General features: G+C 45.6%; 1 protein-coding gene across 6 annotated transcripts in view; it reads right to left on the bottom strand.

Moving 5' to 3' along the window:
• LOC139407256 (utrophin) overlaps window positions 1-27,724 on the bottom strand; it is a 334,795-nt gene that overhangs the window by 222,076 nt on the left and 84,995 nt on the right. For 3 of the 6 annotated variants that reach the window (XM_071150875.1, XM_071150879.1, XM_071150874.1), the window contains 27 exons: window positions 26,571-26,764; window positions 26,376-26,487; window positions 26,140-26,227; window positions 25,052-25,293; window positions 24,716-24,884; window positions 22,938-23,125; window positions 22,050-22,187; window positions 21,804-21,917; window positions 21,544-21,699; window positions 20,132-20,302; window positions 19,720-19,911; window positions 19,461-19,595; window positions 17,651-17,800; window positions 15,321-15,482; window positions 15,021-15,152; window positions 14,704-14,877; window positions 14,428-14,583; window positions 14,081-14,251; window positions 13,736-13,915; window positions 12,488-12,616; window positions 8,799-8,969; window positions 8,437-8,673; window positions 7,767-7,904; window positions 7,243-7,347; window positions 6,337-6,501; window positions 5,965-6,137; window positions 284-434 (listed from right to left, as the gene is read on the bottom strand). In XM_071150875.1, coding sequence (XP_071006976.1) covers window positions 284-434; window positions 5,965-6,137; window positions 6,337-6,501; window positions 7,243-7,347; window positions 7,767-7,904; window positions 8,437-8,673; window positions 8,799-8,969; window positions 12,488-12,616; window positions 13,736-13,915; window positions 14,081-14,251; window positions 14,428-14,583; window positions 14,704-14,877; window positions 15,021-15,152; window positions 15,321-15,482; window positions 17,651-17,800; window positions 19,461-19,595; window positions 19,720-19,911; window positions 20,132-20,302; window positions 21,544-21,699; window positions 21,804-21,917; window positions 22,050-22,187; window positions 22,938-23,125; window positions 24,716-24,884; window positions 25,052-25,293; window positions 26,140-26,227; window positions 26,376-26,487; window positions 26,571-26,764 — 4,293 coding nt within the window. The remainder of the gene's footprint in view (window positions 1-283; window positions 435-5,964; window positions 6,138-6,336; window positions 6,502-7,242; window positions 7,348-7,766; window positions 7,905-8,436; window positions 8,674-8,798; window positions 8,970-12,487; window positions 12,617-13,735; window positions 13,916-14,080; window positions 14,252-14,427; window positions 14,584-14,703; window positions 14,878-15,020; window positions 15,153-15,320; window positions 15,483-17,650; window positions 17,801-19,460; window positions 19,596-19,719; window positions 19,912-20,131; window positions 20,303-21,543; window positions 21,700-21,803; window positions 21,918-22,049; window positions 22,188-22,937; window positions 23,126-24,715; window positions 24,885-25,051; window positions 25,294-26,139; window positions 26,228-26,375; window positions 26,488-26,570; window positions 26,765-27,724) is intronic. The other 3 variants (XM_071150876.1, XM_071150878.1, XM_071150877.1) reach the window with 3 other exon arrangements.

Below are 27,724 nucleotides of genomic sequence, written 5' to 3'. Positions count from 1 at the left end.
TGAAAAGTGCTGGATAATTAAGAAGAGAAGCTGTATTGTTCACGTTCAAAGACAGACATTTTCTCTCACCAAAACTCCCCAACCGCATCGGTTGCTAACGTAAACATACTGGTCTGATTTGTTTGATCGTATTCAGATTATGGAAATAATTGTGTTTATCATAAATAAAACATGTCAGAGTTCTCATTGAAGTGAGTGAGTTATACACACATTTATATTTCTCACACACACACACACACACACACACACACACACACACACACACACACACACACACACTGACCTCCTGGTGTGTCCTGGCTGTGTCCAGGTCCAGTTGTCCATCAGGTCCTGTTCCCTCAGTGAGGACCAGTTCTATGTCGGTCAGCCACTGGCTCAGGTCGTTCAGGTCACAATGGAACTGTCTCCACTCCTCCACCACACGGTCAAAACTCCTACAGACAGAGGGACAGCAGATATTGAATCAGTTGAGTTGAACTAGTCCAACCACTTACCTTAACCATTAGTGTGGAAACCAGCTTTACCTAGACCAACACCTAACCTTAACCATTAGGGAGGAAACTAGTTTTACCTAGACCAACACCTAACCTTAACCATTAGGGAGGAAACTAGCTTTACCCAGACCAACACCTAACCTTAACCATTAGGGAGGAAACTAGTTTTACCTAGACCAACACCTAACCTTAACCATTAGGGAGGAAACTAGTTTTACCTAGACCAAGACCTAACCTTAACCATTAGGGTGGAAACTAGCTTTACCTAGACCAACACCTAACCTTAACCATTAGGGTGGAAACTAGTTTTACCTAGACCAACACCTAACCTTAACCATTAGGGTGGAAACTAGTTTTACCCAGACCAACACCTAACCTTAACCATTAGGGTGGAAACTAGTTTTACCTAGACCAACACCTAACCTTAACCATTAGGGTGGAAACTAGCTTTACCTAGACCAACACCTAACCTTAACCATTAGGGTGGAAACTAGTTTTACCCAGACCAACACCTAACCTTAACCATTAGGGAGGAAACTAGTTTTACCTAGACCAACATCTAACCTTAACCATTAGGGTGGAAACGAGTTTTACCTAGACCAACACCTAACCTTAACCATTAGGGTGGAAACTAGTTTTACCTAGACCAACACCTAACCTTAACCATTAGGGTGGAAACTAGTTTTACCCAGACCAACACCTAACCTTAACCATTAGGGTGGAAACTAGTTTTACCTAGACCAACACCTAACCTTAACCATTAGGGTAGTTTTACCTAGACCAACACCTAACCTTAACCATTAGGGTGGTAACTAGTTTTACCTAGACCAACACCTAACCTTAACCATTAGGGTGGAAACTAGTTTTACCTAGACCAACACCTAACCTTAACCATTAGGGTGGAAACTAGCTTTACCTAGACCAACACCTAACCTTAACCATTAGGGTGGAAACTAGTTTTACCCAGACCAACACCTAACCTTAACCATTAGGGAGGAAACTAGTTTTACCTAGACCAACACCTAACCTTAACCATTAGGGTGGAAACGAGTTTTACCTAGACCAACACCTAACCTTAACCATTAGGGTGGAAACTAGTTTTACCCAGACCAACACCTAACCTTAACCATTAGGGTGGAAACTAGTTTTACCTAGACCAACACCTAACCTTAACCATTAGGGAGTTTTACCTAGACCAACACCTAACCTTAACCATTAGGGTGGTAACTAGTTTTACCTAGACCAACACCTAACCTTCACCATTAGGGTGGAAACTAGTTTTACCTAGACCAACACCTAACCTTAACCATTAGGGAGGAAACTAGTTTTACCTAGACCAACACCTAACCTTAACCATTAGGGTGGAAACTAGTTTTACCTAGACCAACACCTAACCTTAACCATTAGGGTGGAAACTAGTTTTACCTAGACCAACACCTAACCTTAACCATTAGGGAGGAAACTAGTTTTACCTAGACCAACACCTAACCTTAACCATTAGGGTGGAAACTAGTTTTACCTAGACCAACACCTAACCTTAACCATTAGCCATAAGGGAGGAAACTAGTTTTACCTAGACCAACACCTAACCTTAACCATTAGGGTGGAAACTAGTTTTACCTAGACCAACACCTAACCTTAACCATTAGGGTGGAAACTACTTTTACCTAGACCAACACCTAACCTTAACCATTAGGGTGGAAACTAGTTTTACCTAGACCAACACCTAACCTTAACCATTAGGGTGGAAACTAGTTTTACCTAGACCAACACCTAACCTTAACCATTAGGGTGGAAACTAGTTTTACCTAGACCAACACCTAACCTTAACCATTAGGGAGGAAACTAGTTTTACCTAGACCAACACCTAACCTTAACCATTAGTGTGGAAACTAGTTTTACCTAGACCAACACCTAACCTTAACCATTAGGGTGGAAACTAGTTTTACCTAGACCAACACCTAACCTTAACCATTAGGGAGGAAACTAGTTTTACCTAGACCAACACCTAACCTTAACCATTAGGGTGGAAACTAGTTTTACCTAGACCAACACCTAACCTTAACCATTAGGGTGGAAACTAGTTTTACCTAGACCAACACCTAACCTTAACCATTAGGGTGGAAACTAGTTTTACCTAGACCAACACCTAACCTTAACCATTAGGGAGGAAACTAGTTTTACCTAGACCAACACCTAACCTTAACCATTAGGGTGGAAACTAGCAGATCTGGAATCTGTTAAAGTCCTGATATGGCTGTAGCCTCTATTCTTATGGAATCTATTGCGAGTTGATAATGGACTGAATGAGGACATCTCCCAAATACATTTGTGTAGTAGGGATCCTCACACTTTATGGCTGACACAATTTAAGCACCAGAACTGTTTAAGGATTATGAACTGGGGTTGATGTTATGAACTGAGGTTCATGTTATTTTTATTTTTTATTTTATTTTACCTTTATTTAACCAGGCAAGTCAGTTAAGAACAAATTCTTATTTTCAATGACGGCCTGGGAACAGTGGGTTAACTGCCTGTTCAGGGGCAGAACGACAGATTTGTACCTTGTCAGCTCGGGGGTTTGAACTCACAACCTTCCGGTTACTAGTCCAACGCTCTAACCACTAGGCTACCCTGCCGCCCCTATGAACGGGTTGATGTTATGAACTGGGGTTCATGTTATGAACGGGTTCATGTTATAAACTGGGGTTCATGTTATAAACTGGGGTTCATGTTATAAACTGGGGTTCATGTTATAAACTGGGGTTCATGTTATAAACTGGGGTTGCCTGACGTGACCAACTTTTTATTTAGTTTAGTCATTTTTTTCAGAGAGGTGGTTATAGGTACAAAAAAAAAATATAGAAATGCATACAAAAGATAACCCCAACCCATTCCCCCCCCTTAGTTCCAATCCACCTACCCACATCCTCCCTTACCACCCAGAAACAGCACTATGAATTTGATCCCAATAGCCAGAAGGGGGAGCCATGGGAAGCTTTGAACTACAGAAATTCAACAGTGGCAATATATTCATTTTGACAATAGATATTCTGCAGGTTAAAGCAACTGGGATGTTAGTCCATCTACTGAGGTCAGGTTGAATTGAGTGTTCTGTTAAAGTTTCTGCCAATGGTTTTATCTAAGGAAGGAACTATATCTACTCCCAAATACTTTAAATGGTAAACGATTGGGATTCATACGTAGAGATGGAGTCCTCCATCGGGGACCTGAGAGGCAGTAGGTACATTTTATAACTTAAGATGAAGTTGAATTTATCTATGAACTTTAATGCATTTGGGAGTGATTGAAATACATTGTCTAGATAATAGTACAATATCCTCTGCATATAATGAGATGAAGTGATCAGTAGATTTGAGGGAAATAGGTTTTATTTCCTTCTATTGACAAATTGCCTGGGGCAGGAGTTCCATGGATAATAAGAATAGCAAAGGCGAAATTGGATCGCCTTGTCTGCTGCTCCTAGTGATGCTGAACGGACGGAGCAGAGCAGGTGTTGCCTGTTGTTACTATGGCTGTGGGATTGGTAAATAGGATTTTAATCAATTTAATGAGCCAATTCCCATATGTTCCAAGACAGACTAGAATGGTCATATCTCTGGTCTATCAAAAGCTTTTTCTGCATGGAGAGAAAACACAGCCCAAGGACCTGTTGTTTCTGATGAAGCATGTAAGATACTGTAAGTAATAGTCGGTTATCTGAGGATAAATGCTTTTTAAATCCTCTTTGTTCCGTGTGGACCAATTTGTAAATCTCGAGACGGGACGACAACATTTGGAAAAACAGTTTAATATCTGTGTTTATCAAAGATAGGGGATGATAGTGAGAACACTGGGTGGCATTTTTATTAAATAAAATAACAATTATTGCTGTATTCACATTTCTCCCAAATTAACCATTGTGAACACCTGTATTAACCATTGTGAACACCTGTATTAACCATTGTGAACACCTGTATTAACCATTGTGAACACCTGTATTAACCATTGTGAACACCTGTATTAACCATTGTGAACACCTGTATTAACCATTGTGAACACCTGCATTAACCATTGTGAACACCTGCATTAACCATTGTGAACACCTGCATTAACCATTGTGAACACCTCTATTAACCATTGAGCAATAGTGGAACTAACTGATTCCCACATTTGAAATAGACCTGAGAACAAATACCATCCCTCCAGGTGATTTGCCTTTATTCAGAGTCTGATTCAGAGTGTTTAATAGTCACATGTAAAGGGTTGCAGGTGGGATTATGGGAAACCTGATATTGTGTACTACCAGAGTACAGTGAAAGTCTTAGGCTCTGAGATCCAACATGCAGGACTAAATGAAATAAAATAATGAAAATGGTCATTTAAAAAAACAATATAAATAGATATAAAATTATATATATCATAACTGTAACAATAATTAATAAATACAGTGATTAATAAATCAATTCATGCTATCCAATGCCCGTGTTCAGTTTTTTTAAACAATGAATTAATTATTCCTTCTGTGGGCGTTGGTGGGTGGATTCTGGAATCAATATGGAATCAGAATTAGGTTGTTTCCACTGGGAAATTCCTTATTTTTCCAATAAAGAGAAAGGAAAAGAAAAAACGTCGCCCCGTTCCTGACTTCCATTAAACACTAGCAAATGTGTGGGATGCCAGGGAATGACTGGAGAAAATACCAATGAACCTCACAATGAACTACCACCATCTCTATATAAAGATAGAATAGGTCATTATCAATAAGATGTCAAAATACGCTGTAGAGCGTTCGATTTGGCTGCTGTGGGGCAGAGACACATTTTCAAGGGATTGTTAAATAAATATTATAACAATTTGGTTTTAATATCGTCACGTCTGGAAGAGGATAGTCAGAACGACACATTTCCAATTATTCCACACTTAGCTCTATCATCAGAGTTATACAGCCAGTCACGGAATGCTTTTCATGACCAGTAAACATCAACTGATCATGTAATTTCAGATACATTCGGCATGTAGCTAGCTAGCCAAGGAAACAACGTGTCGTGCCCTGACATATCTCTCCATCCTCTCTCGTCTGTGGTCAATATCTGAAAACTGACATTTACTCTGTACACATGCTAGAAACTGCCGGCAGACTAGCACAGAGACAGGATGGAGACAAGATCATGACTAAGTGACGTCATTCTCTGTGTGTGTGTGTGTGTGTGTGTGTGTGGCTGACACTGACGGATCAGTGATCAGAGTTACATCAAGCTACATCAAAGTGCCCGTATTAGAGGCGACAAACATATCCTCTCACATGCAATACTGGACCACCAAAGACTACAGCTGCTCTTCTTCCCTTTATTGTGATGCTACAATTAGCATTTTGTTTCCCATTTCTTTTTCCTTGTGCTCTTTAGTGCTCATTGTGTATGAACACCTGACAGGTACTATGTAACCATGTTGACCGTGAGTCACCCACCCTTTGCGGTGGTTGTACATGCGGTTGAGGCGGTCCCACTCTGCGTTGAGCTGGGTGAGGGCGTCTCCTATCTGTGCCACCTCTCTCTGCGACGCCTCCAGGATGGCATCAGGCTGGTGCTCATGGATCACCGTTACCTGCTCCCCGACACACTCCAGACTCTCCTTTATACTCTGGGAGAGAGAGAGAAGGGGGAGAGAGAGAGAAGGAGGAGAGGGGTAGGAGAGAGAGAGGGACAAGAGAGAGAGAGGGAGGAGAGGAGAGAGGAGGGGGGAGACGTAAGTAAAAGAGTGAGAGGTATCTGTTCAGACCTACAGGACCTATCTCTCCCCTCATCCCTATCCCCTTTCCCCTCCTCCCTCCCTCTCTCACCCTCAGTGTGTCCTCCTGGCTGGAGAAGTCTTCATAGAGACCACTGCTGAGCTCGGAGGAGTTGAGCAGCAGTTCGTTGTCGGCCATGGCCAGCAGAACCTTGTTGATATTCAGCAGGTAGTCTGAGGGACTGAGAGAGAGCGCCCTGTCCTCTGGCTCCATCTGCTGGCAAGAGACGGTATTATGTTATAAGAAGTAAACGTGTGTGTGAATCAGACATTTTGCAATTACATTTAGCAGACACTCCTAGAACGACTTACAACCAGTACATTCATCTAAGGTAGGTAACACAACAACATGAGTCTGTGGGAAGCATCAAATGTCAACATTGATATCACATTTAATATGACTGTCATAAATACGCCATACAACAAAACAAGGTCATTAAAAGGACATAGTGAATACCATAATAAGTGATGTGAAATACTAGTGATATACTGAACAAAAATCTAGAAAGCAACGTGCAACAATTTCAAAGATTTTGCTGAGTTACAGTTCGTATAAGGAAATCAGTCAATGGAAATAAATTCATTAGGTCCTAATCTATGGATTTCACATGACTGGGAATACAACACGGGAACTGGGAACTGAACACGCTGTCGTACACGTGGGTCCAGAGCATCCCAAACATGTTCAAAGGGTGACATGTCTGGTGAGTATGCAGGCCATGGAAAAACTGGGACATTTTCAGCTTCCAGGAATTGTGTGCACAAGGTGCACCTGTGTAATGATCATGCCATTTAATCAGCTTCTTGATATGCCAAACCTGTCAGATGGATGGATTATGTTGGCAAAAGAGAAATTCTCACTAACATTTCTGGGATCTTTTATTTCAGCTCATAAAACATGGGAGCAACACTTTACATGTTGTGTTTATATTTTTGTTCAGTATAGAATGCGACTCACCTCTCCAGTCAGGTCCTGTCTGTCTCTCTGCTCTGTGAAGCTGTTTGAAGAAGAGTCGTCGTCCATGGAGACCTCCACCTGTCTCACTCTCAGCATCCTAAACTCCTGTAGAGACAAGATAGGGATTTAGACACACACACACACACACAAACACAATTACAAACACACTCACACACACACACACACGAGACAAGGCCATACTGTGCGTAATTAATCGCAATCAGAGAGCCTGCATAACATGACCAAGGCCACCGGTCCTCCAGATCTTAAAACTGAGCTCTACAATGCTACGAGACAGGAATACATTTACATCTGAAATGCTGCAATGCACTTCATATTCATATTAAAAGCTGGTTTGAGTATCTATGCTCTCTCTCACATGTAGTTGGTAGAGTTTTTTATTCTTACTCCCTCAATCTGTGTGATGTACTGTTGTTAATGCCATTATTGTATGGTTACGGTGTTAGGATATAAATGTTACATGATTGTTGAGTTAGTGTAGAGACTGTATCATTCTCTCTCACCCTCTGAGTGGTGTACTGCGCCTGCAGCCGGAGCAGCCGGAGTCTCAGCCCCTCCCTCTGGCCCTCGTCTGCAGTCTGGAGCAGCACCTCCTCTCCTCTCCTCAGCAGCTCCTCCATGCCAGCCTTCTCCTCATCCATCTGACCGGTCAACACACAGGGTCACAATGAACGTTGTCACGGAAACAAAGACTCCCTTTCAATCAAACAACTGAACTAGGGTTTTCCAGGGTTAGAAAATGAACATTACGCCCATAATCAAAAACAAACAATTAATTCAATTGTGAATCCGAACCAAAAATTGCTTGAAGAACCCTAAATGATTTCCTTTTCCAGAGAGCAGAGGGTCGACAGACACTCTGCTTCCTGACTGAACTTGACCTTGGTCTGGGCTGGTGTGATTTGTTCAGCCGCTCTACACCAAGCGGTGTAAGTCCCTGATAACACACTCCGAGGACAAACTGCCCAATCACACCCTTGTTTGTCTGTGACACTGTATACATCTTATAGCACTTTGTGTTCTTTGTTTGACCAGTCATAAACTTAACCACTGTGTGTGTGTGTGTGTGTGTGTGTGTGTGTGTGTGTGTGTGTGTGTGTGTGTGTGTGTGTGTGTGTGTGTGTGTGTGTGTGTGTGTGTGTGTGTGTGAGAGAGTATCTGTATAATATATACCTTGTCTTCATCCAGGGTGTGTGTGGGGTCCTGCTGGTCCTCTAGGGCCCTGAGTGTTGCCTCTAGTTCCCCCTCAAAGGTCTGCATCAGGCTGGAGCTCAGGGCCTCCTCTGACTGGCTCTGCTGGAGCTCAGCAATCTGGTCCTGTTGGAGCTGAGAGATCTGGTGAGGGATCTGAGAGATCTGTTGTATCTGCTGAATCATATCCACAGTCCCAGGCTCCAGAGTGGTGGACATCTGGGTATCAGAAACAAAAGAGGGAGAATTACCCCCCTGTACGTATCTATCTACAGTTTGAATGATACAGCGCTAGACAGTTGTGATTGTAATACAGTAAAACAGTGTTGTGAGAGTATTTGTACCTTGGCAGCTTTGATGCATTGGGAGACCTTGTGAAAGTTGCGGTTGAGTTCAGCCAGTTTGGGTTCTACGACATCTCTGCAGGCAGGACCTCTACTGGTCATTAGGATGATGGCCTGGTCTCTCACACTGTCCACTCTCAGAGTGATGTCATCCAGCTCCTCTAGCAGGGTCTACACACACAACAATCAAACAATTTATACATTAACAGGTTCATCAATAGCTTTTACTCCAATTATTATTTCCCCACACAGGCTAATTATATCCTAAACTCTGGTAATAGGCTCTAATAAAAACTCAATTGTAATCAACCAATATTGAATTTTCATGCTTCAGTTCCCTCCCCATGCTTTCATCCTCTCCTCTCTCTCTCCTACAGTCTCCTTTCCCCTCTCCTCTCTCTCCTACCATCTCCCTTCCCTCTCTATCTCTCCTACAGTCTCCTTTCCCCTCTCCTCTCTCTCTCCTACCATCTCCCTTCCCTCTCTCCCCTACCATCTCCCTTCCCCTCTCCTCTCTCTCTCCTACCATCTTCCTTCCCTCTCTCTCCTACCGTCTCCCTTCCCTCTCCTACCGTCTCCTTTCCCCTCCTTTCCTCTCTCTCCTACTGTCTCCCTTCCCCTCCTCTATCTCTCTCCTACCATCTCCTTTCCCCTCTTCTCTCTCTCTCCTACCGTCTCCTTTACCCTCCTCTCCTCTCTCTCCTACCGTCTCCCTTCCCTCTTCTCCTCTCTCTCCTACCGTCTCCCTTCCCTCTCTCTCCTACCGTCTCCTTTCCCCTCTCTCCTACAGTCTCCCTTCCCTCTCTCTCCTACCGTCTCCTTTCCCCTCTCTCCTACCGTCTCCCTTACCTCTCGCTCTCCTACCGTCTCCTTTCCCCTCCTTTCCTCTCTCTCCTACCGTCTCCTTTCCCCTCCTTTCCTCTCTCTCCTACCGTCTCTCTTCCCCTCCTCTCCTCTCTCTCTCTCCTACCATCTCCTTTACCCTCCTCTCCTCTCTCTCCTACCGTCTCCCTTCCCTCTTCTCCTCTCTCTCCTACCGTCTCCCTTCCCTCTCTCTCCTACCGTCTCCCTTCCCTCTCTCTCCTACCGTCTCCCTTCCCTCTCTCTCCTATCGTCTCCTTTCCCCTCTCTCCTACAGTCTCCATTCCCCCTCTCTCTCCTAGCGTCTCCTTTCCCCCTCTCTCTCCTACCGTCTCCTTTCCCCTCTCCTCTCTCTCATCCCATCTCCCTTCCCCTCCTCTCCTCTCTCTCTCCTACCATCTCCCTTCCTCTCCTCTCCTCTCTCTCTCCTACCATCTCCCTTCCCCTCCTCTCCCTCTCTTACCGTCTCCCTTCCTGTCCTCTCCCGTCTCTCCACTGTGGGCAGTCTTTCTGTCTCTATCACCTTAACTACCATCTCTCTCCACTGTCGGCTGTCTCGATCACCTTAACTACCATCTCTCTCCACTGAGGGCTGTCTCTCTGTCTCTATCACCTTAACTACTATCTCCCTCTCCACTGTGTGCCATCTCCCTCTCCACTGTGGGCCGTCTCTATCACCTTAACTACTATCTCCCTCTCCACTGTGGGTTGTCTCCATCACCGTAACTACTATCTCCCTTTCCACTGTGGGCCGTCTCCATCACCTTAACTACTATCTCCCTCTCCACTGTGGGCCGTCTCTATCACCGTAACTACTATCTCCCTTTCCACTGTGGGCCGTCTCCATCACCTTAACTACTATCTCCCTCTCCACTGTGGGCCGTCTCCATCACCTTAACTACTATCTCCCTCTCCACTGTGGGCTGTCTCCATCACCTTAACTATTATCTCCCTCTCCACTGTGGGCCGTCTCCATCACCGTAACTACTATCTCCCTCTCCACTGTGGGCCGTCTCCATCACCGTAACTACTATCTCCCTCTCCACTGTGGGCCGTCTCCATCACCTTAACTACTATCTCCCTCTCCACTGTGGGCCGTCTCCATCACCTTAACTACTATCTCCCTCTCCACTGTGGGCCGTCTCCATCACCTTAACTATTATCTCCCTCTCCACTGTAGGCCGTCTCTATCACCTTAACTACTATCTCCCTCTCCACTGTGGGCCGTCTCCATCACTGTAACTACTATCTCCCTCTCCACTGTGGGCCGTCTCCATCACCGTAACTACTATCTCCCTCTCCACTGTGGGCCGTCTCCATCACCTTAACTACTATCTCCCTCTCCACTGTGGGCCGTCTCCATCACCGTAACTACTATCTCCCTCTCCACTGTGGGCCGTCTCCATCACCTTAACTACTATCTCCCTCTCCACTGTGGGCCGTCTCCATCACCGTAACTACTATCTCCCTCTCCACTGTGGGCCGTCTCCATCACCTTAACTACTATCTCCCTCTCCACTGTGGGCCGTCTCCATCACCTTAACTACTATCTCCCTCTCCACTGTGGGCCGTCTCCATCACTGTAACTACTATCTCCCTCTCCACTGTGGGCCGTCTCCATCACCTTAACTACTATCTCCCTCTCCACTGTGGGCCGTCTCCATCACCGTAACTACTATCTCCCTCTCCACTGTGGGCCGTCTCCATCACCTTAACTACTATCTCCCTTTCCACTGTGGGCCGTCTCCATCACCTTAACTATTATCTCCCTCTCCACTGTAGGCCGTCTCTATCACCTTAACTACTATCTCCCTCTCCACTGTGGGCCGTCTCCATCACTGTAACTACTATCTCCCTCTCCACTGTGGGCCGTCTCCATCACCGTAACTACTATCTCCCTCTCCACTGTGGGCCGTCTCCATCACCTTAACTACTATCTCCCTCTCCACTGTGGGCCGTCTCCATCACCGTAACTACTATCTCCCTCTCCACTGTGGGCCGTCTCCATCACCTTAACTACTATCTCCCTCTCCACTGTGGGCCGTCTCCATCACCGTAACTACTATCTCCCTCTCCACTGTGGGCCGTCTCCATCACCTTAACTACTATCTCCCTCTCCACTGTGGGCCGTCTCCATCACCTTAACTACTATCTCCCTCTCCACTGTGGGCCGTCTCCATCACTGTAACTACTATCTCCCTCTCCACTGTGGGCCGTCTCCATCACCTTAACTACTATCTCCCTCTCCACTGTGGGCCGTCTCCATCACCGTAACTACTATCTCCCTCTCCACTGTGGGCCGTCTCCATCACCTTAACTACTATCTCCCTTTCCACTGTGGGCCGTCTCCATCACCTTAACTACTATCTCCCTCTCCACTGTGGGCCGTCTCCATCACCTTAACTACTATCTCCCTCTCCACTGTGGGCCGTCTCCATCACCGTAACTACTATCTCCCTCTCCACTGTGGGCCGTCTCCATCACCTTAACTACTATCTCCCTCTCCACTGTGGGCCGTCTCCATCACCTTAACTACTATCTCCCTCTCCACTGTGGGCCGTCTCCATCACCTTAACTACTATCTCCCTCTCCACTGTGGGCCGTCTCCATCACCTTAACTATTATCTCCCTCTCCACTGTGGGCCGTCTCCATCACCTTAACTACTATCTCCCTCTCCACTGTGGGCCGTCTCCATCACCTTAACTATTATCTCCCTCTCCACTGTGGGCCGTCTCCATCACCTTAACTATTATCTCCCTCTCCACTGTGGGCCGTCTCCATCACCTTAACTATTATCTCCCTCTCCACTGTGGGCCGTCTCCATCACCTTAACTATTATCTCCCTCTCCACTGTGGGCAGTCTCTCTGTCTCATCCAGGTGGATCTGGGTCTGGTACAGCCAGGTGCTGATGTGGGCCAGGTTCTCATCAAAGATCTCCACCTCGTTCTGGTGGTTCTGTAGGGAACAGAGGTAGAAAGATGGTAGTGCTGAGCGATTCGAGTTTGAGGTTGGTTCTGTTTTTGGTGCGATTATTAATAAATCGATTTCGGTTTTGATCATTTAAAATGACGACATAATACTTTTTGAGCTTTTTAATGGAAATTCCTAAGCTAAAAATAGTGAACATTCAATTGCCAAAACATAAAAAAATATTCCATTTGCTCGGTCAGGTCCACATTGGATAAACATCTATAGATAAATAGGAAATTACTAATAAATAACCAAATATTTCAGCTGTGTATATTACTTTGTTTTTATTTGATTACCTTATTATTTTTTATTCTTTAAAATCATCTCTTCTCAGGCAGTAGCAGTCAGCCAGCCAGGACAGTAACGTTAACTCTGTTGTCCCCATACTGTACCGCCTTCAGTCATCCTATTTAGCTAACCTGCCTCAGTATGCTGCAGAGCTGTTGGACAAAATCATTGTACTAGTTCTTCACAGTAGATAAGGAGTACTTTCACGAACTGTCCTTCTCGTCGCTGTGTTGTGTACATTGCTCTCTCATGCGGTCTGTGTGTATCTAACCTAACGTAACAGACGTGAAAGTGTATCAGTCCAGAGATCTGTATATAATGACAAGATGCTAATGTCTATGCTCTAACAATGGAAGTCGTTCTCCCAAAGGTGGGAAGGCAGGTGAAAAGCTTAGGTCCAAAATAAACCCATAGAAACGCATTGGGCTTATTTTGGACAGATTATGGTGAGAGTGAAAGCCTCTTCCTCTCTGATCCATCTCTATGCCGCAACAAAATGGCACAATGGATTAGGATCAGTGTAGTTAATTACCATGTGTTTGCATTGAACTAGGTTTAATATGTGCTTAATGAAGTCTCCAACCCATCAGCCCAGCCTCCCACATAGTTATTGACTTGATTTCTCAGATTTCTCTAGTGAATGACTTGATTTATCTCTAGAGAAACGGAGTGCTGAGGCAAGATGCAGGAATTATTCCAAATGGCCCTTCTGACATGTTTTAGCTGTCATGTACACATTACTTTACTCAACCATCACTTTAGACAGAGACAGGATTAATAGAAAGGTTATCCTATGATAGTGAAGCGTGAACCCACCAGAACTGTGCTCAGCCAGTCCTCGGTCCAGGTGCGCACCTGTCCCCAGCCTTCGTTGAGGCCACACAGCTTGTCTTCCAGAGGGCCCTCGCTCCCCTCCACCAGCCCCTGCAGCCCAGCGCTGGTCTCCATCAGCTCAGCCAGGTCTGCCTTACGATGCTCCGACTCCTTCAGCATGCCCTGGTGGAGCGCACACACACACACACACACGTTATACAAATGTTACATACATCCTCTGCACACCCACACTCTACACAGACACAAAAGCCAAATAAACATTTCAACAAACTATTCTAGCAAGCCCGGTGAACACACTAGCACACATCTCACACACACGTGACTCACGTTGGCCCAGGCGATCTCAGCGTCTATATCAGCAGGCATGTCTCCAGAGGACTTTTTCTGCTGCAGCAGAGTCTGGTTGGTGGTCAGCCAGTCCTGTAGGGCGGCGCTGTCCTTATGTAGTCTCAGAGACAAAGACAGAGCCTTCTCCAGGTCCTGCTTCCCTTCTGTCACCTGGAGAGAGAAGAAGAGCTTGCTGATTGGATGGTCAAAATGACGATATCCTCATCATTTGAAACTAGGTTTATTTTAAGAACGCAACTATTCATGATGACACAGCTGACCAAGTGAGAAGACCAGACTGTTATGTCCTAAGGTTAAACTACTATAGTCACGTGTGTGTGTATTACCTGTGCTCCCAGGTGGTTGTAGAGCAGTTTAAGTGCTGTCAGTTGTTCATCCATGCCTCTGGGGTTGTCAGTCTGTTGTTTCTGGACGATCTGTCTTCCTGTTTTTATCACGGTCTCCACCTCTAACTTCACCTCACTCAGAACCTTATACAGTTTCTGAAGGGTTAAGGAGACAGACAGGGAGTGTGAGGGAGAATGTGTGCGTGTGTGTGTGTGTGCGCACGTACATGCACACCTGTAAGAGACTTCTCAAAGTGTTTTATTTCTAGGTCTCACCATACAGCCGATGAGGTGGGCCTGGATCTGTTGGGGTTCCACCTCCCTGACGTCTAGAATGTGCAGCTCTTCCTTGGCTCCATCTAGAACCCTCTTACAGTCCAGCATGCGCTGCTCAAAGTTAGCAGGCTTCTGGAACAACTGGTACTTAGTGGAGATCTCTCGCAGCTTCCGCTGAAAGACGGAAAAAACAGCATAATGACCAACCAGAATTATTGCAGAGACAACAACATTTTCAATAAATCATAAACTCCTATGTTATCCCTATAGGATTTAATGAGAACAATTTCACCCCTCTCTCCACTAGGGGTCAGTACCTGCAGCAGGTCCAACATGGTTCCACTGCGAGCAGCCTTGCCCTCTGGGGTGGCAGGAGGCAGATTACCCACGTTCCTACTCCTCAACTCCTCCACTGTCACCTCATGAGCCGCAATCTCTGCCCCGATGGTCTGCAAAGGATGGAGACGGGTTTAGAGGTCAGGGGTTAAACTGACATCCAATAACTAATTGTTGGCATTCGCTACATGTCTTTGTGGGATGTGTCAATGTAGTCGGTCAGATAGAAGATGAGTTTGTGTGTGTGTGGTGTGTGTGTGCATCTGTCTGTATGTGTGTACCTGGGCCTCTTGCGGTAGCTGGAAGGCATCTATGCGGTCGGTGAGGTAAGAGGTGAGTGTGTGGTCGAGCTGGGTCAGTGACTCCTGCAGAGCCTGGAGAACCTGCTCATTCTCTTTCAGAGTGGCCAGTTGCTGCTCTAGACTGATCTGACGGTTCACAGCCTAGATGGATGTCATATCAACATTAAGTCAATATACATAATATATAGACAAGTACATTACCAAACATATACTTATCTGCCTGTTTACAGCCTAGAAAATATAGCAATGGATATAATTCTGATATGTTCAAGACATACAGTACCAGTCAAATGTTTTGACACACCTACTCATTCAAGGGTTTTTCTTTATTTTTTATATTTTATGCATTGTAGAATAATAGTGAAGACATCAAAACTATGAAATAACACATATGGAATCATGTAATAACCAAAAAAGTATTAAACAAATCGCCAAAGTAGCCACCCTTTGACTTGATGACAGCTTTGCACTCTTGGCATTCTCTCAACCAGCTTCACCTGGAATGCTTTTCTAACAGTCTTGAAGAAGTTCCCACATATTCTGAACACTTGTTGGCTGCCATTCCTTCACTCTGCGGTCCAACACATCCCAAACCATCTCAATTGGGTTGAGGTCGGGTGATTGTGTAGGCCAGGTCTTCTGATGCAGCACTCCATCACTCAAATAGCCCTTACACAGCCTGGAGGTGTGTTGGGTCATTGTCCTGTTGAAAAACAAATGATAGTCCCACTAAGCACAAACCAGATGGGATGGCGTATCGCTACAGAATGCTGTGGTAGCCATGCTGGTGAGTGTGCCTTGAATTCTAAATAAATTACTGACAGTATCACCAGAAAAGCACCGCCAGACCATCACACCTCCTCCATGCTTCACGGTGGGAACCACACATGCAGAGATCATCCATTCACCTACTCTGCGGCTCACAAAGACACGGCAGTTGGAACCAAAAATCTCCAAGTTGGACCAAAGGACAGATTTCCACCTGTCTAATGTCCATTCCTTGTGTTTCTTGGCCCAAGCAAGTCTCTTCTTCTTATTTGGTTCCTGTAGTAGTGGTTTCTTTGCAGCAATTCGACCATGAAGGCCTGGTTCACGCAGTCTCCTCTGAACAGTTGATGTTGAGATGTGTCTGTTGAACTCTGAAGCATTTATTTGGGATGCAATTTCTGAGGCTGGTAACTCTAATGAACTTATCCTCTGCAGCAGAGGTAACTCTGGGTCTTCCTTTCCTGTGGCGGTCCTCATGAGAGCCAGTTTCATCATAGCGCTTGATGGTTTTTGCGACTGCACCTGAAGAAACGTTCAAAGTTCTTGAAATGTTCCACATTGACTGACCTTCATGTCTTAAAGTAATGATGGACTGTGGTTTTTATTTGTTTATTTGAGCTGTTCTTGCTATTTTACCAAACAGGGCTATCTTGTCACAATATAACTGATTGGCTCAAACGCATTAAGAAGGAAAGAAATTCCACAAATTAACTTTTAACAAGGCACACCTGTTAATTGAAATGCATTCCAAGTGACTACCTCATGAAGCTGGTTGAGAGAATGCCAAGAGTGTGCAAAGCTGTCATCAAGGCAAAGGGGGGCTCCTTCAAAGAATCTCAGATATAAAATATATTTTGATTTGTTTAACACTTTTTTTTGGTTACTACATGATTCCTTATGTGTTATTTCACAGTTTTTATGTCTTCACTATTATTCTACAAAGTAGAAAATAGTACAAATAAAGAAAAAACCTGGATTTGTAATTATTTAACCTTTATTTAACTAAGCAAGTCAGTTAAGAACAAATTCTTATTTACAGTGACGGCCTAGGAACAGTGGGTTAACTGCCTTGTTCAGGGGCAGAAAGACAGATTTTTACCTTGTCAGTTCGGAGATTCGATCTTGCAACCTTTCGGTTACTGGCCCAACACTCTAACCACTAGGCTACCTGAATGAGTAGGTGTGTCCAAACCTTTGACTGGTACTGTATATAAGTAAGCATTTCACTGTTAGTCTATGCCTGTTGTTAATGGAGCATGTGACAAATACAATTAGATTTGATTTATTATCTACTACCATATACACAATTCATAAATAGAAAACAAGATGTTGTCGAGGATCGACGAGGCATGTCGTTTCTCACAAACAAAGATGCAGAAAGAGACAGACAGCCACTTGATGGCTATGTACAAAGACGGTTGTTTTTCTCATCCCGCACGCACGCATGCACGCACACACACACACACACACACACACACAGACACACACAGCACACACAGACACACACAGACACACACATACACACACATACACACACAGACCTGGTGGCTGAGCTGATCGTAGCAGGAGTTGAAGGTCTCTAGTCTCTCTGAGATAAGTTCGTCCAGGATGCCCCCATCTATCAGGGTCTGACCCAACTCCCTGATCTGTGTCCTGTTGTCACCTGGGTGGCGCAACACACATTCCAACGACTAGAGAGAGAGAAAGAGGAGGGGAGAAGAGAGGGAGAGAGAAAGAATAAAGGTGACAGGGTGAGAGAGAGAAGGGGAGGAAAGAGGGAAAGAGAGAGGGTGACATGTCAGTGTTTATATACACTATATATACACAAGAGTATGTGGACACCCCTTCAAATTAGTGGATTCGGCTATTACAGCCACACCCATTGATCACAGGTGTAGAAAATGGAGCACACAGCTATGCAATCTCCATAGCCAAACATTGGCAGTAGAATGGCCTTACTGAAGAGCTCAGTGACTTTCAACGTGGCACCATCATAGGATGCCACCTTTCCAAGTCAGTTCATCAAATTTCTGCCCTGCTAGAGCTGTCCCGGTCAACTGTAAGTGCTGTTATTGTAAAATGGACGTCAAGGAGCAACAACGGCTCAGGCACAAAGTGGTAGGCCACACAAGCTCACAGAACTTGACCGCTGAAGCGCGTAGCATGTAAAAATCGTCTGTTTTGGGTTGTAACACTCACTACCGAGTTCCAAACTACCTCTGGAAGCAATGTCAGCGCAATAACTGTTCGTTGGGAGCATCATGAAATGGGTTTCTATGGCTGAGCAGCCACACACAAGTCTAAGATAACCATGTGCAATACCAAGCGTCGGCTGGAGTGGTGTAAAGCTCACTGCCATTGGGCTCTGGAGCAGTGGAAACGCGTTCTCTAGGGTGATGAATCCAGCTTCACCATCTGGCAGGCCAATGGACAAATCTGGGTTTGGCAGATGCCAGGAGAATGCTACCTGCCCCAATGCATAGTGCCAACTGTAAAGTTTGGTGGAGGAATAATGGTCTGGGGCTGTTCTTCATGGTTCGGGCTAGGCCCCTTAGTTCCAGTGAAGGGAAATCTTAACGCTACAGCATACAATGACATTCTAGACAATTCTGTGCTTCCAAATTTGTGGCAACAGTTTAAGGAAGGCCCTTTCCTGTTTCATCATGTCCCCCGTGCACAAAGCTTGGTCCATACAGAAATGGTTTGTTGAGATAGGTGTGGAAGAACTTGACTGGCCTGCACAGAGCCCTGACCTCAACCCCATCGAACACCTTTGAGATGAATTGTTACACCAACCGCAAGCCAGGCTTAATTGCCCAACATCAGTGCCCGACCTCACTAATGCTCTTGTGGCTGAATGGAAGCAAGTCCCCGCAGCAATGTTCCAACATCTAGTGGAAAGCCTTCCTAGAAGAGTGGAGGCTGTTATAGCAGCAAAGGGGAGGACCAACTCCATATTAATGCCCATGATTTTTTTTATGAGATGTTCGACAAGGTGTCCACATACTTTTGGTCATGCCGTGTAGGTCGGTGTCACTCTTACAATACCTGAGGTAGGCAGACAGAGTGCTGGAGTCTGCCCAAAGAGGACAGACTGTTTCTCTTACTTTGATGATGTCACCAGACAGAACACAAAACAATACCTTCTAGGGTCAAAAGGAAAAGACAAGCGAATAACACGAAAGAAAGGGGGAAAGGGAGACAATTTAATAAAGAGGGTGAGTCAGAGTAGTGGGAAGGATGGGGGGTGGAGGGATTAAAGGAGAGAGCATATGATAAAGTGGAGGGGAGAGAATGAGAGATGGCAAAGGAAAGAAAGAAGAATGGATAGGTTTAAATAGAGATATCTACCTCCAAAGCCTTGTTGACAGCCTCAGTGCTCTCAGGTAGGTTCTCTGTAGCCTGAAGCTTCTCCTCCAACGTGTTGAGCCAGGCCTGCTCCAGGTCCAGGTACTGCAGCAGCTCCATCCAACACGACCACACCTCCTACAGAGGAGACCACATGAACACGGACATATATACAACCACATTACTGTATGATATGAACACAAATACAACAAAGAACTAGTGCCTCATAAGTTGTTTGGACTAGTCTTATCAAACTCTTTACCTCCAGGGTGTGACACTTGCTCTTGAAGCGGTCACATAGTTTCTGATAGTTCCCCAGGACTCCCCCCAGCTCCTCTGTCAGGTCCTGGCCACTGCCACCAGGGGTCGTCTTAGCCTTAGCCACCAACATGTTAATGTTGTCCTTCAATATCTTCACTCTCACCTCCTTCTGTAACACATCCTCTTTAGCCCTCTAAGTAGGGAGGGGAGAGAAGGGAAGAGATGAGGCAAAGAGGAAAGAAAGAGACATGCCAGATTATCAGGATAGTATTTTCACATAAGAGGGGCCATAACTGGCTACATAGCATTAAAGTGGGATTCTTTTGGTTTAGTTTGTGGGACTTTCTTTCTAGAAGGAATGAGGAGTTCCTAGTTTTTTTTTAAATGTCAAAGTTCTGTCCTCTGTTCCCCACCTTCATCTCTTCCAGTGCCCCCTCCAGCTCCTCAGGACTCTTGTACTCAAAGTCTCTCATGAGGAACTCCTCGTCCACCTGGGCCATCCATTCCTGCATCTCTGCCAAGTCTTTCCTTAGGTTCACCTGCCTCTCCTGGCTCTCACTCACACGCTCCTGGTGGCTCAGCAGCTACCCAGAGACAACACAGAGATAACACAGACCACTGTCAGGTAACACGGGTAGCAAGTACACAGAGTGTCTTAACAACATGTCAGGTTTTAAATAAGACGCTGACATTAACAAAAGGTTATACAGAAAAGTGTATGAGCAGTTCAGTATGCAGGCTTCATTTATTTTAGGGGGTAGATCAGCTTTAATATTGCAGATTGTGGATTCTATCAATGTAATTATCTGCATCATTTCCAAGCCCCATATATTCTTTTGTAAATATATATAATTGTATATATTTTTGTAATATATTTTCCCCTAACCCTAATTGGAGTAAACTAATGGAAAACAATACTTAAGCTTCTACTTTCAGTTTATACAGTCTATATATTTTAGACAGTATATTCTACATTAGTTATCTTTTGTTTGTTTTTAGTCCCCGCCTTCAGCTACACTCAGCCCCTCCCATCTATTTCTGAAGACCATCCAGTCCCAGCCTTCAGCTACTCTCAGCCCCTCCCATCTATCTCTGAAGACCATCCAGTCCCAGCCTTCAGCTACTCTCAGCCCCTCCCATCTATCTCTGAAGACCATCCAGTCCCAGCCTTCAGCTACTCTCAGCCCCTCCCATCTATCTCTGAAGACCATCCAGTCCCAGCCTTCAGCTACTCTCAGCCCCTCCCATCTATCTCTGAAGACCATCCAGTTGATTTCTAGCTGTCATATTTTTTCTACTGTGCTGTGATGTTTTCTGAACCTTTCTATTCTCATAGTTTCTACAGATTGTAAATTAGGGATACACATTTTTGCCAAGAGTATTATTATATTATTGATCGATTGTCTGTTTTTTCAAGTCCCACAGCAGTGCTATTTGCAAAGTTAGCTCCAAGTAAATGTAATTTTTTTTGCCATTCCTGAAGCGGCGACCAAAACAAGTGATCTAATGACACTGTCTCTTTGCAGCAAAATCTGCAGAGCTGGGATGGTTGTATCACCTATTTACAGTGCATTCGAAAGTATTCAAACCACTTGAAGTTTTCCACATTTTGTTACGTTACAGCCTTATTCAAAAAAATAATAATTGGGGGGGGTTTTCACATCAATACACCATAATAACAAAATAAAAAAAACCTGTTGATGAAGAAAAAAATACATTGAATCCATTTTAGAATAAGGCTGTAACGTAACAAAATGTGCAAAAAGTCAAGGGGTCTGAATACTTTCTATCCAGTGTTGTTTTGAACTGTCCTCTTCTTCCTCACCTGTTTGCTCAGTGTCTCCCACCTCCCCTGGCACTCCTCCAGTTTAGCCTGCCCCCAGTGGGCCAACTCTGGTACTGCAGCCCCCTGCACAGCCAATACGTTCTCTCCTATCTGCTTCACTAAACTCTCCACTGACTCCATCTCACTCACATACTCCTAAGAAGGAGATGGGGGAGAGAGGGGCATGGGTTATAACATTGCAGTACTTTAGGTCTAACAGTTCAAAGTTTTGTTTGTTTTTGAATGGTGTGACCTATGACCTTGCACTGGTTGAGCTCTTCCTGTAGTCTCTGTGCATCTCCCTGGCCCTTGGCATTCCGTGACATCAGTTCCTGTACGCCATCCAGCCAGCGCTCCACCTCCACCACACGCACCTGGAAACAACATCATCGTGAACGTTAGTGACAACAATCACCGCCTTATTTTGGCATTGCTTGGGTCCAATAGAAGTTCCATTGATGTTTAAGCAGAATAGAGGCAGGATATTCTACAGGACAGTTTTCTACCTGATTGTCCTTCAGGCTACCCAGGATGCACTGCAGCGTGCCCAGCTCCTCGCGTGCCCTGGAGGAGAGCTGACTCCATCTTTGTAGTTCTGCAGGGTCCGAGGCCTGCTGCATCTGCTCTATCTCTATACACAGAGCCTAAGGCGAGAGGGAGAAAAAACTACATGACCCATAACCCATTAATCTGCAGCTGAGGGACAAATTATAGGACAGTTGTCAGGTGTGGTAGGTAGCCTAGGGGGCGATAGAGGTGAGTAGGCTGATCTGAGACAGTCAGTCTGCAGGGTGTGTTTAAACCTCAGGGGCAGGAGCAGCGTTTGAGGCAGCAGTTGCAGCCTGCAGCAGTAGGAACGTGCATGGTAGACTGGTTGCAGTCTGAGGGTTGAAGCTCTGAGCCACAGGCAGCAGGCAGGGTGCCCAGAAAGTTCCCAGGCTGCACTGGCACCATGCTTTATCTACCACGATAACGAGGCCTACAGCCGACCCACATTCCTACAGACTCTCTCTCAATCACACACACACACACACACACACGCACGCATGCACACACACGCACACACACGCATGCACACACACGCATGCACACACACACACACGCACACGCACGCACGCACGCACACACACGCACGCACACACACACACACACCCTTGCAAGCACAAACATACACACACATCCCTCCTTCTCCTCTGTTGCGGTTGAAAGATTAAAGAGGGACGTATAGGTGTGAGAATGGGCCCATTGTATGTTGGAACCAGAGCAGACAGACATCTAATAGGTCTGGACTCAGCCATTAACAGATAACCCACAAATACACTGCTACACGATAACACACGGACAACTGGAACACAGTACAGAGAAAGATTAATAAAAGCCCCGAAGCCACACACCTGTGCCCGCTCCACTGCCCCCTCCGTTGTAGGCCCATCCATGATGGCTTCCCGCAGTGTGCCCAGTCTAGCCTCCAGACCATCTACGAGGTCAGTCCCAGACACACTGACCACAGGAATCTGGTCACCCTGAACCACCTGTATTATCTGGGCCCTCTGGTCATCAACATACTGGAGGCTGGCCAGCGCTGGAACACAGACAGGGGGAGAAGAGACACTGTTAAGTCAAGGGTTATAGTATCTAGTTGCCACAAGGGGTCAGAGTATTGTTTTGGGAATTCCCATAGGTACTGGCTGTTATAATTTGTGGCTGTTATGAACTCACTGAGCTCTCTGTGGGTGGGTGGGTGTGTTTGTGCGCCTTCCATTTCCCTGTATGTCAGAGATAGAGTGTGTGCTGCACATTTGCCCAGGGCTCCAGATGTTTGCTGTGTGTGCCTCATGGCAAGCCTAAATGAGGCTGCGCAACTAATGCAAGCCAGTGGTTCATACCCGCTGAACCTTCAATATGCCACAGTAAACACAATGAAAACAGAAAAATGCATCAACATACTTCAATAGAATGTGCTAAATTCAACCCTGTTGGGCAAAAATGAACACAACGCACACTGCTCTCACGGGCATGAGTACTCTCACATAATCTGCCTGTGTTTATATACAGCAGACAGAGAGAGAGGGAGGGGAGAAAAAGGGAGTGAGAGAGAGAGGGGAGAAAAAGGGAGAGAGAGAGAGAGGGGAGAAAAAGGGAGAGAGAGAGAGAGAGGGGAGAGAAAAAGGGAGAGAGAGAGAGGGGAGAAAAAGGGAGAGAGAGAGAGAGAGGGGAGAAAAAGGGAGAGAGAGAGAGAGGGGAGAAAAAGGGAGAGAGAGAGAGAGGGGAGAAAAAGGGAGAGAGAGAGAGAGGGGAGAAAAAGGGAGAGGGGAGAACAAGGGAGAGAGAGAGAGAGGGGGAGAAAAAGGGAGAGAGAGAGAGGGGAGAAAAAGGGAGAGAGAGAGAGAAAGAGGCCCAGTGAAAGACTGCCTCTCTGAAGCAGAAACAAAATGGTTTTCCTCAGGTCAGTTGCGCGCGCGCGCACACACACACACACACACACACACACACACACACACACACACACACACACACACACACACACACACACACACACACACACACACACACACACACACACACACACACACACACACACACACACACACACACACACACACACACACACACACACACACACACACTCCTTTTAAGGTCAGAAGACAAATAGGCCTCTCCAATATACTTTTACATTCTTTTCGAGCAGGTCTCATAAATTCCAGGAGAAAAATGTTGATTGATTTCAGAACTCCTAAAACTCAAAACCTGGTCCTTGGGAGCTTGGCAGAGACCACCCACCCACACACATACACACACACACACACACACACACACACACACACACACGGTCCTGCGTATTCAGTGGTCATATAAGGGCATCATCGATTACTTCTATCCAACCAAGGCTGGATATAAAGCTGATGTCATATCACAGCTCCAGCAGTAAGAGCCAGTAGAGTTCATTGATCTGGCATCAATCCTGTAGCCTCAGTAAAAACTATGTAAGGTTTAGGACCGCCACCACTGATGAAGTGCTGAAAGAACACAAGTCCATTCATTGGGCATTGATAAAGCTTTGATCCAATGGCGACCAAGCATTTTTAAAGCGTTTATACAGTGTTGTCAGAGCACGGGTCAAGTCCCTGCATTGATTTCGAGCAAATGTTAAAGCAATGTTGTGGTCCCATACCGGCATTGATCTCCTGCTCCCTGGTCTGTAGCTGCTGTAGTGTGGAGGCCTGGTGGGCAGAGACAGTGGCCATGTTGGCTGTGAGAGTGGGCGGGACATCTATTGACTCCACCTCTGCAGAGAGCTGGTCCAATCGTGGGATCAGGGCAGTCAGCTGGGCCAACCGTGACTGGAGACAGAGATACAAACAGATAAGACGAAAGGGTAAACAGACTTCACGACACATCTGTTGATATTATTTGTGATGTCTAACAGTTTCAGTGGGGGTCATCTCCATGGCAATAATCAAGCCAGAGGTCAGGGTGAGGGTGATGGTTCTATGGGTTGGGTTCTAACCTGGCACTCTGTCCTGAGGGTTCTAAGGGCAGCCTCATCAGATCTGGTACTGTCTGTTCCACTCAGCCACTGGTCCTGTTCTCCCAGAACCTTGTCCACAGCAGCCAACTCAGAGCAGAGGCTCCTGACCCGGGTCTGGGCCTGGACCCAGTCACACAGAGCCTTCAGCTCACTCACACACACCTCCCATTCAGCCTCCACCACATCTATATCACACCTGATAGAGTCCACACTCACTCCCTCTACAGAGAGGGAGGAGGTAGGGAAGGATAGGAGTGAAGGAGAGAGAGAGAAATAGAAATGAGGGAGGGGGAGAAGGGTGAGATAGACGCAAGGAGAATGAGGCAAATAAAAATGTAGGGGAGATTGAGAAAAGGAGAGAAGGGAGAGAGAGGTGGAAAGGTTAAACAAAACCACACCAACACTATAACACCAATACTTCTCCATCTTTCCTTACTGTTATCCTGCTGTAAACAAATAAAGCAGGAGTGCCTGAGCGTTTCACTGCACTGTAAATGAAGCCAGGAGCCTCAAGTCCTGCTGCAGGTTTTTATGACAATACCTGCAAACACACAAGTCATGCTTACTGGCAACCAGTAAAAATCAGTTTTAAAAATACCCCCAAATATACAACAGCTGTGGAAAAATGATCTTACGAGACCAACACTAGTAAATACTGAGGAACAGGATATTTCTGGAAGAGCCAACAAATACATTAAAACCTGTTTTAAGTGAGGATAGGCATTGGTCTGAAGCCGAAAAAGAAAGGAAATTCACATGAGCACCACAATGACTATTCCACCCATGCTCTACCAAGGTTTTCCGGCACACAGCTCTGATCTACAACAGTAGCTATGTTGGTATTGTACTTCAATCTATGTGTACAAACAAGCTTTTAAAACAAACCTCACCTAGGAGATATGTACTTTATGAAATGAAGGTCAAGTAGAGTGAACCAATATCCAATCATATCAACAGAAATTATTCATAAAATAATGTGTAACTGTACAAATGTGAAACACAAAATACAAACATAATAAATAATAAATAAAGGTACTGCTTATTTTGCTTTTCTGGGGATTCCCTACCTTTCTCCAGGGGTTCCATCAGGCGCCGCCCTCCTTGGGTCACCTGACCAACCTGAGCCTCCTTCGACAACAGCTGCGCCTCCAAAGCCTACAGTGATTGGATGACAGACATGAAATCAACTCATCAAAAAGTTTTCCATTGATCCCAAAGTACAACCTTTTGCCAACGCCAAATTGAGAGCACCTAATGTTACCTGTAAATGCATCATGGAAGCTGTATTTTTTAATGGACCTACCTGTAGTTTTTCCTGAAGGTCAGGGTTTTCAGGGTCAGTAGAGGCCAGGGTCTGAGCTGAAACTTTCCATGTGTTCAGCCATCTCAAGAGGTCAGATAAGTCACTTTCCAACCTGATGGAGCAGAGAGAATTTGGTTCTGTACTGATGTAGTTGTCTGTATGTGAGTGTGTGAGTGTGTGTGTTCCAGTCCTTACCCTCCCCTGAGTTCCGACTCATCCGTCTCCACCAGTCGTCTCTTGGGAGGAGTGGGCGGGGCCAGCTCTTGGTCGTCAAGCACCTTCTCCGGCTGTGCTGCCACCACAGCGACAGTTTCCATCACAACCGTCTCCATTGCGACGCGTTCCTCAATCTGAGCCATCCCAGAGGCCTTCGTCACGGCCTCCGTCACCTTGGCAATGGTTCAGAACATGCGTGTGAGCGACTGATTGGAACCGGGCTGAACAGAGAACCCAACAGGACAAATGAACTGGATCAAAATGGCCACTGTGGTATATTGACTAGTAAATGCCTATGGGCAGTCGGACACCACCATAGCCTGGTATACAGGTATATAGTCATTTACATCCTCTGCACAAGACAGTGCAGTGGCTTGACTGCTTTTTAATCCTATTGTTCTTCTCTTATTTGGAGGTTTCCATCCACTAATGGCTCTTTGGACAGACCAGTGAGAAACTGTGCAACCTGCTGACTCTGTTTCAAGTTGCAAGTTTTATTAGTCGTACGTACAAGATACACAAGATACACACAATCCAACGAAATTGCTTACTTGCAGGTTTCTTTCAAAAATGCAACAAGAAATGATAAAAGATAAGAATATGAAAATAAAGTAAGTGGTTCAGTAGAATAGAATAAACGTTTTAGCATAAGTGTAAAAGGCTCTGCATGGTCAATCCGACATCTGCAGTGGCCATACAGCATTTATTAGATATGGCCTCTGCAGAAGTCAGGGCATTCCTACTTCTTGTGCTTCACAGGGCAGTTGTGAAGGAAGTTGTCAAGGACGTCAACCAATCATGTCAATGCGGAGCTACTATATATGGAGCCCTTCGGATTGTTACAGAATATGGGAGGCGCAAGGCGATGCGGTACGAAGCTCGATTGGGCCTTCGCAAGCCTCTGGAGGCTCTGCAATAACGTCACAGAAAAGTATGGTCAGTTCAGCAGTTCAGCAGTCTGATGGCTTGTAGATAGAAACTACCTCTGAGCCTGCTGGTATCAGACCTCACGCTCTGATACCGTCTGCCTGACGCTAAGGGAGTGAACAGTTCTTGGCTGGGGTGTGTGGGTTCCTTGATTATGCTGCTGGACTTCCTCAGGCACCGTTTCAAGTACGTCCTGGATGGGTGGG

The sequence above is a fragment of the Oncorhynchus clarkii genome, chromosome 4 (assembly GCF_045791955.1).
Source record: "Oncorhynchus clarkii lewisi isolate Uvic-CL-2024 chromosome 4, UVic_Ocla_1.0, whole genome shotgun sequence".
NCBI classification, from domain to species: domain Eukaryota; kingdom Metazoa; phylum Chordata; class Actinopteri; order Salmoniformes; family Salmonidae; genus Oncorhynchus; species Oncorhynchus clarkii.
Note: the sequence above shows the minus strand (reverse complement) of the source record. Positions and strands in the feature narration are given on the sequence as shown.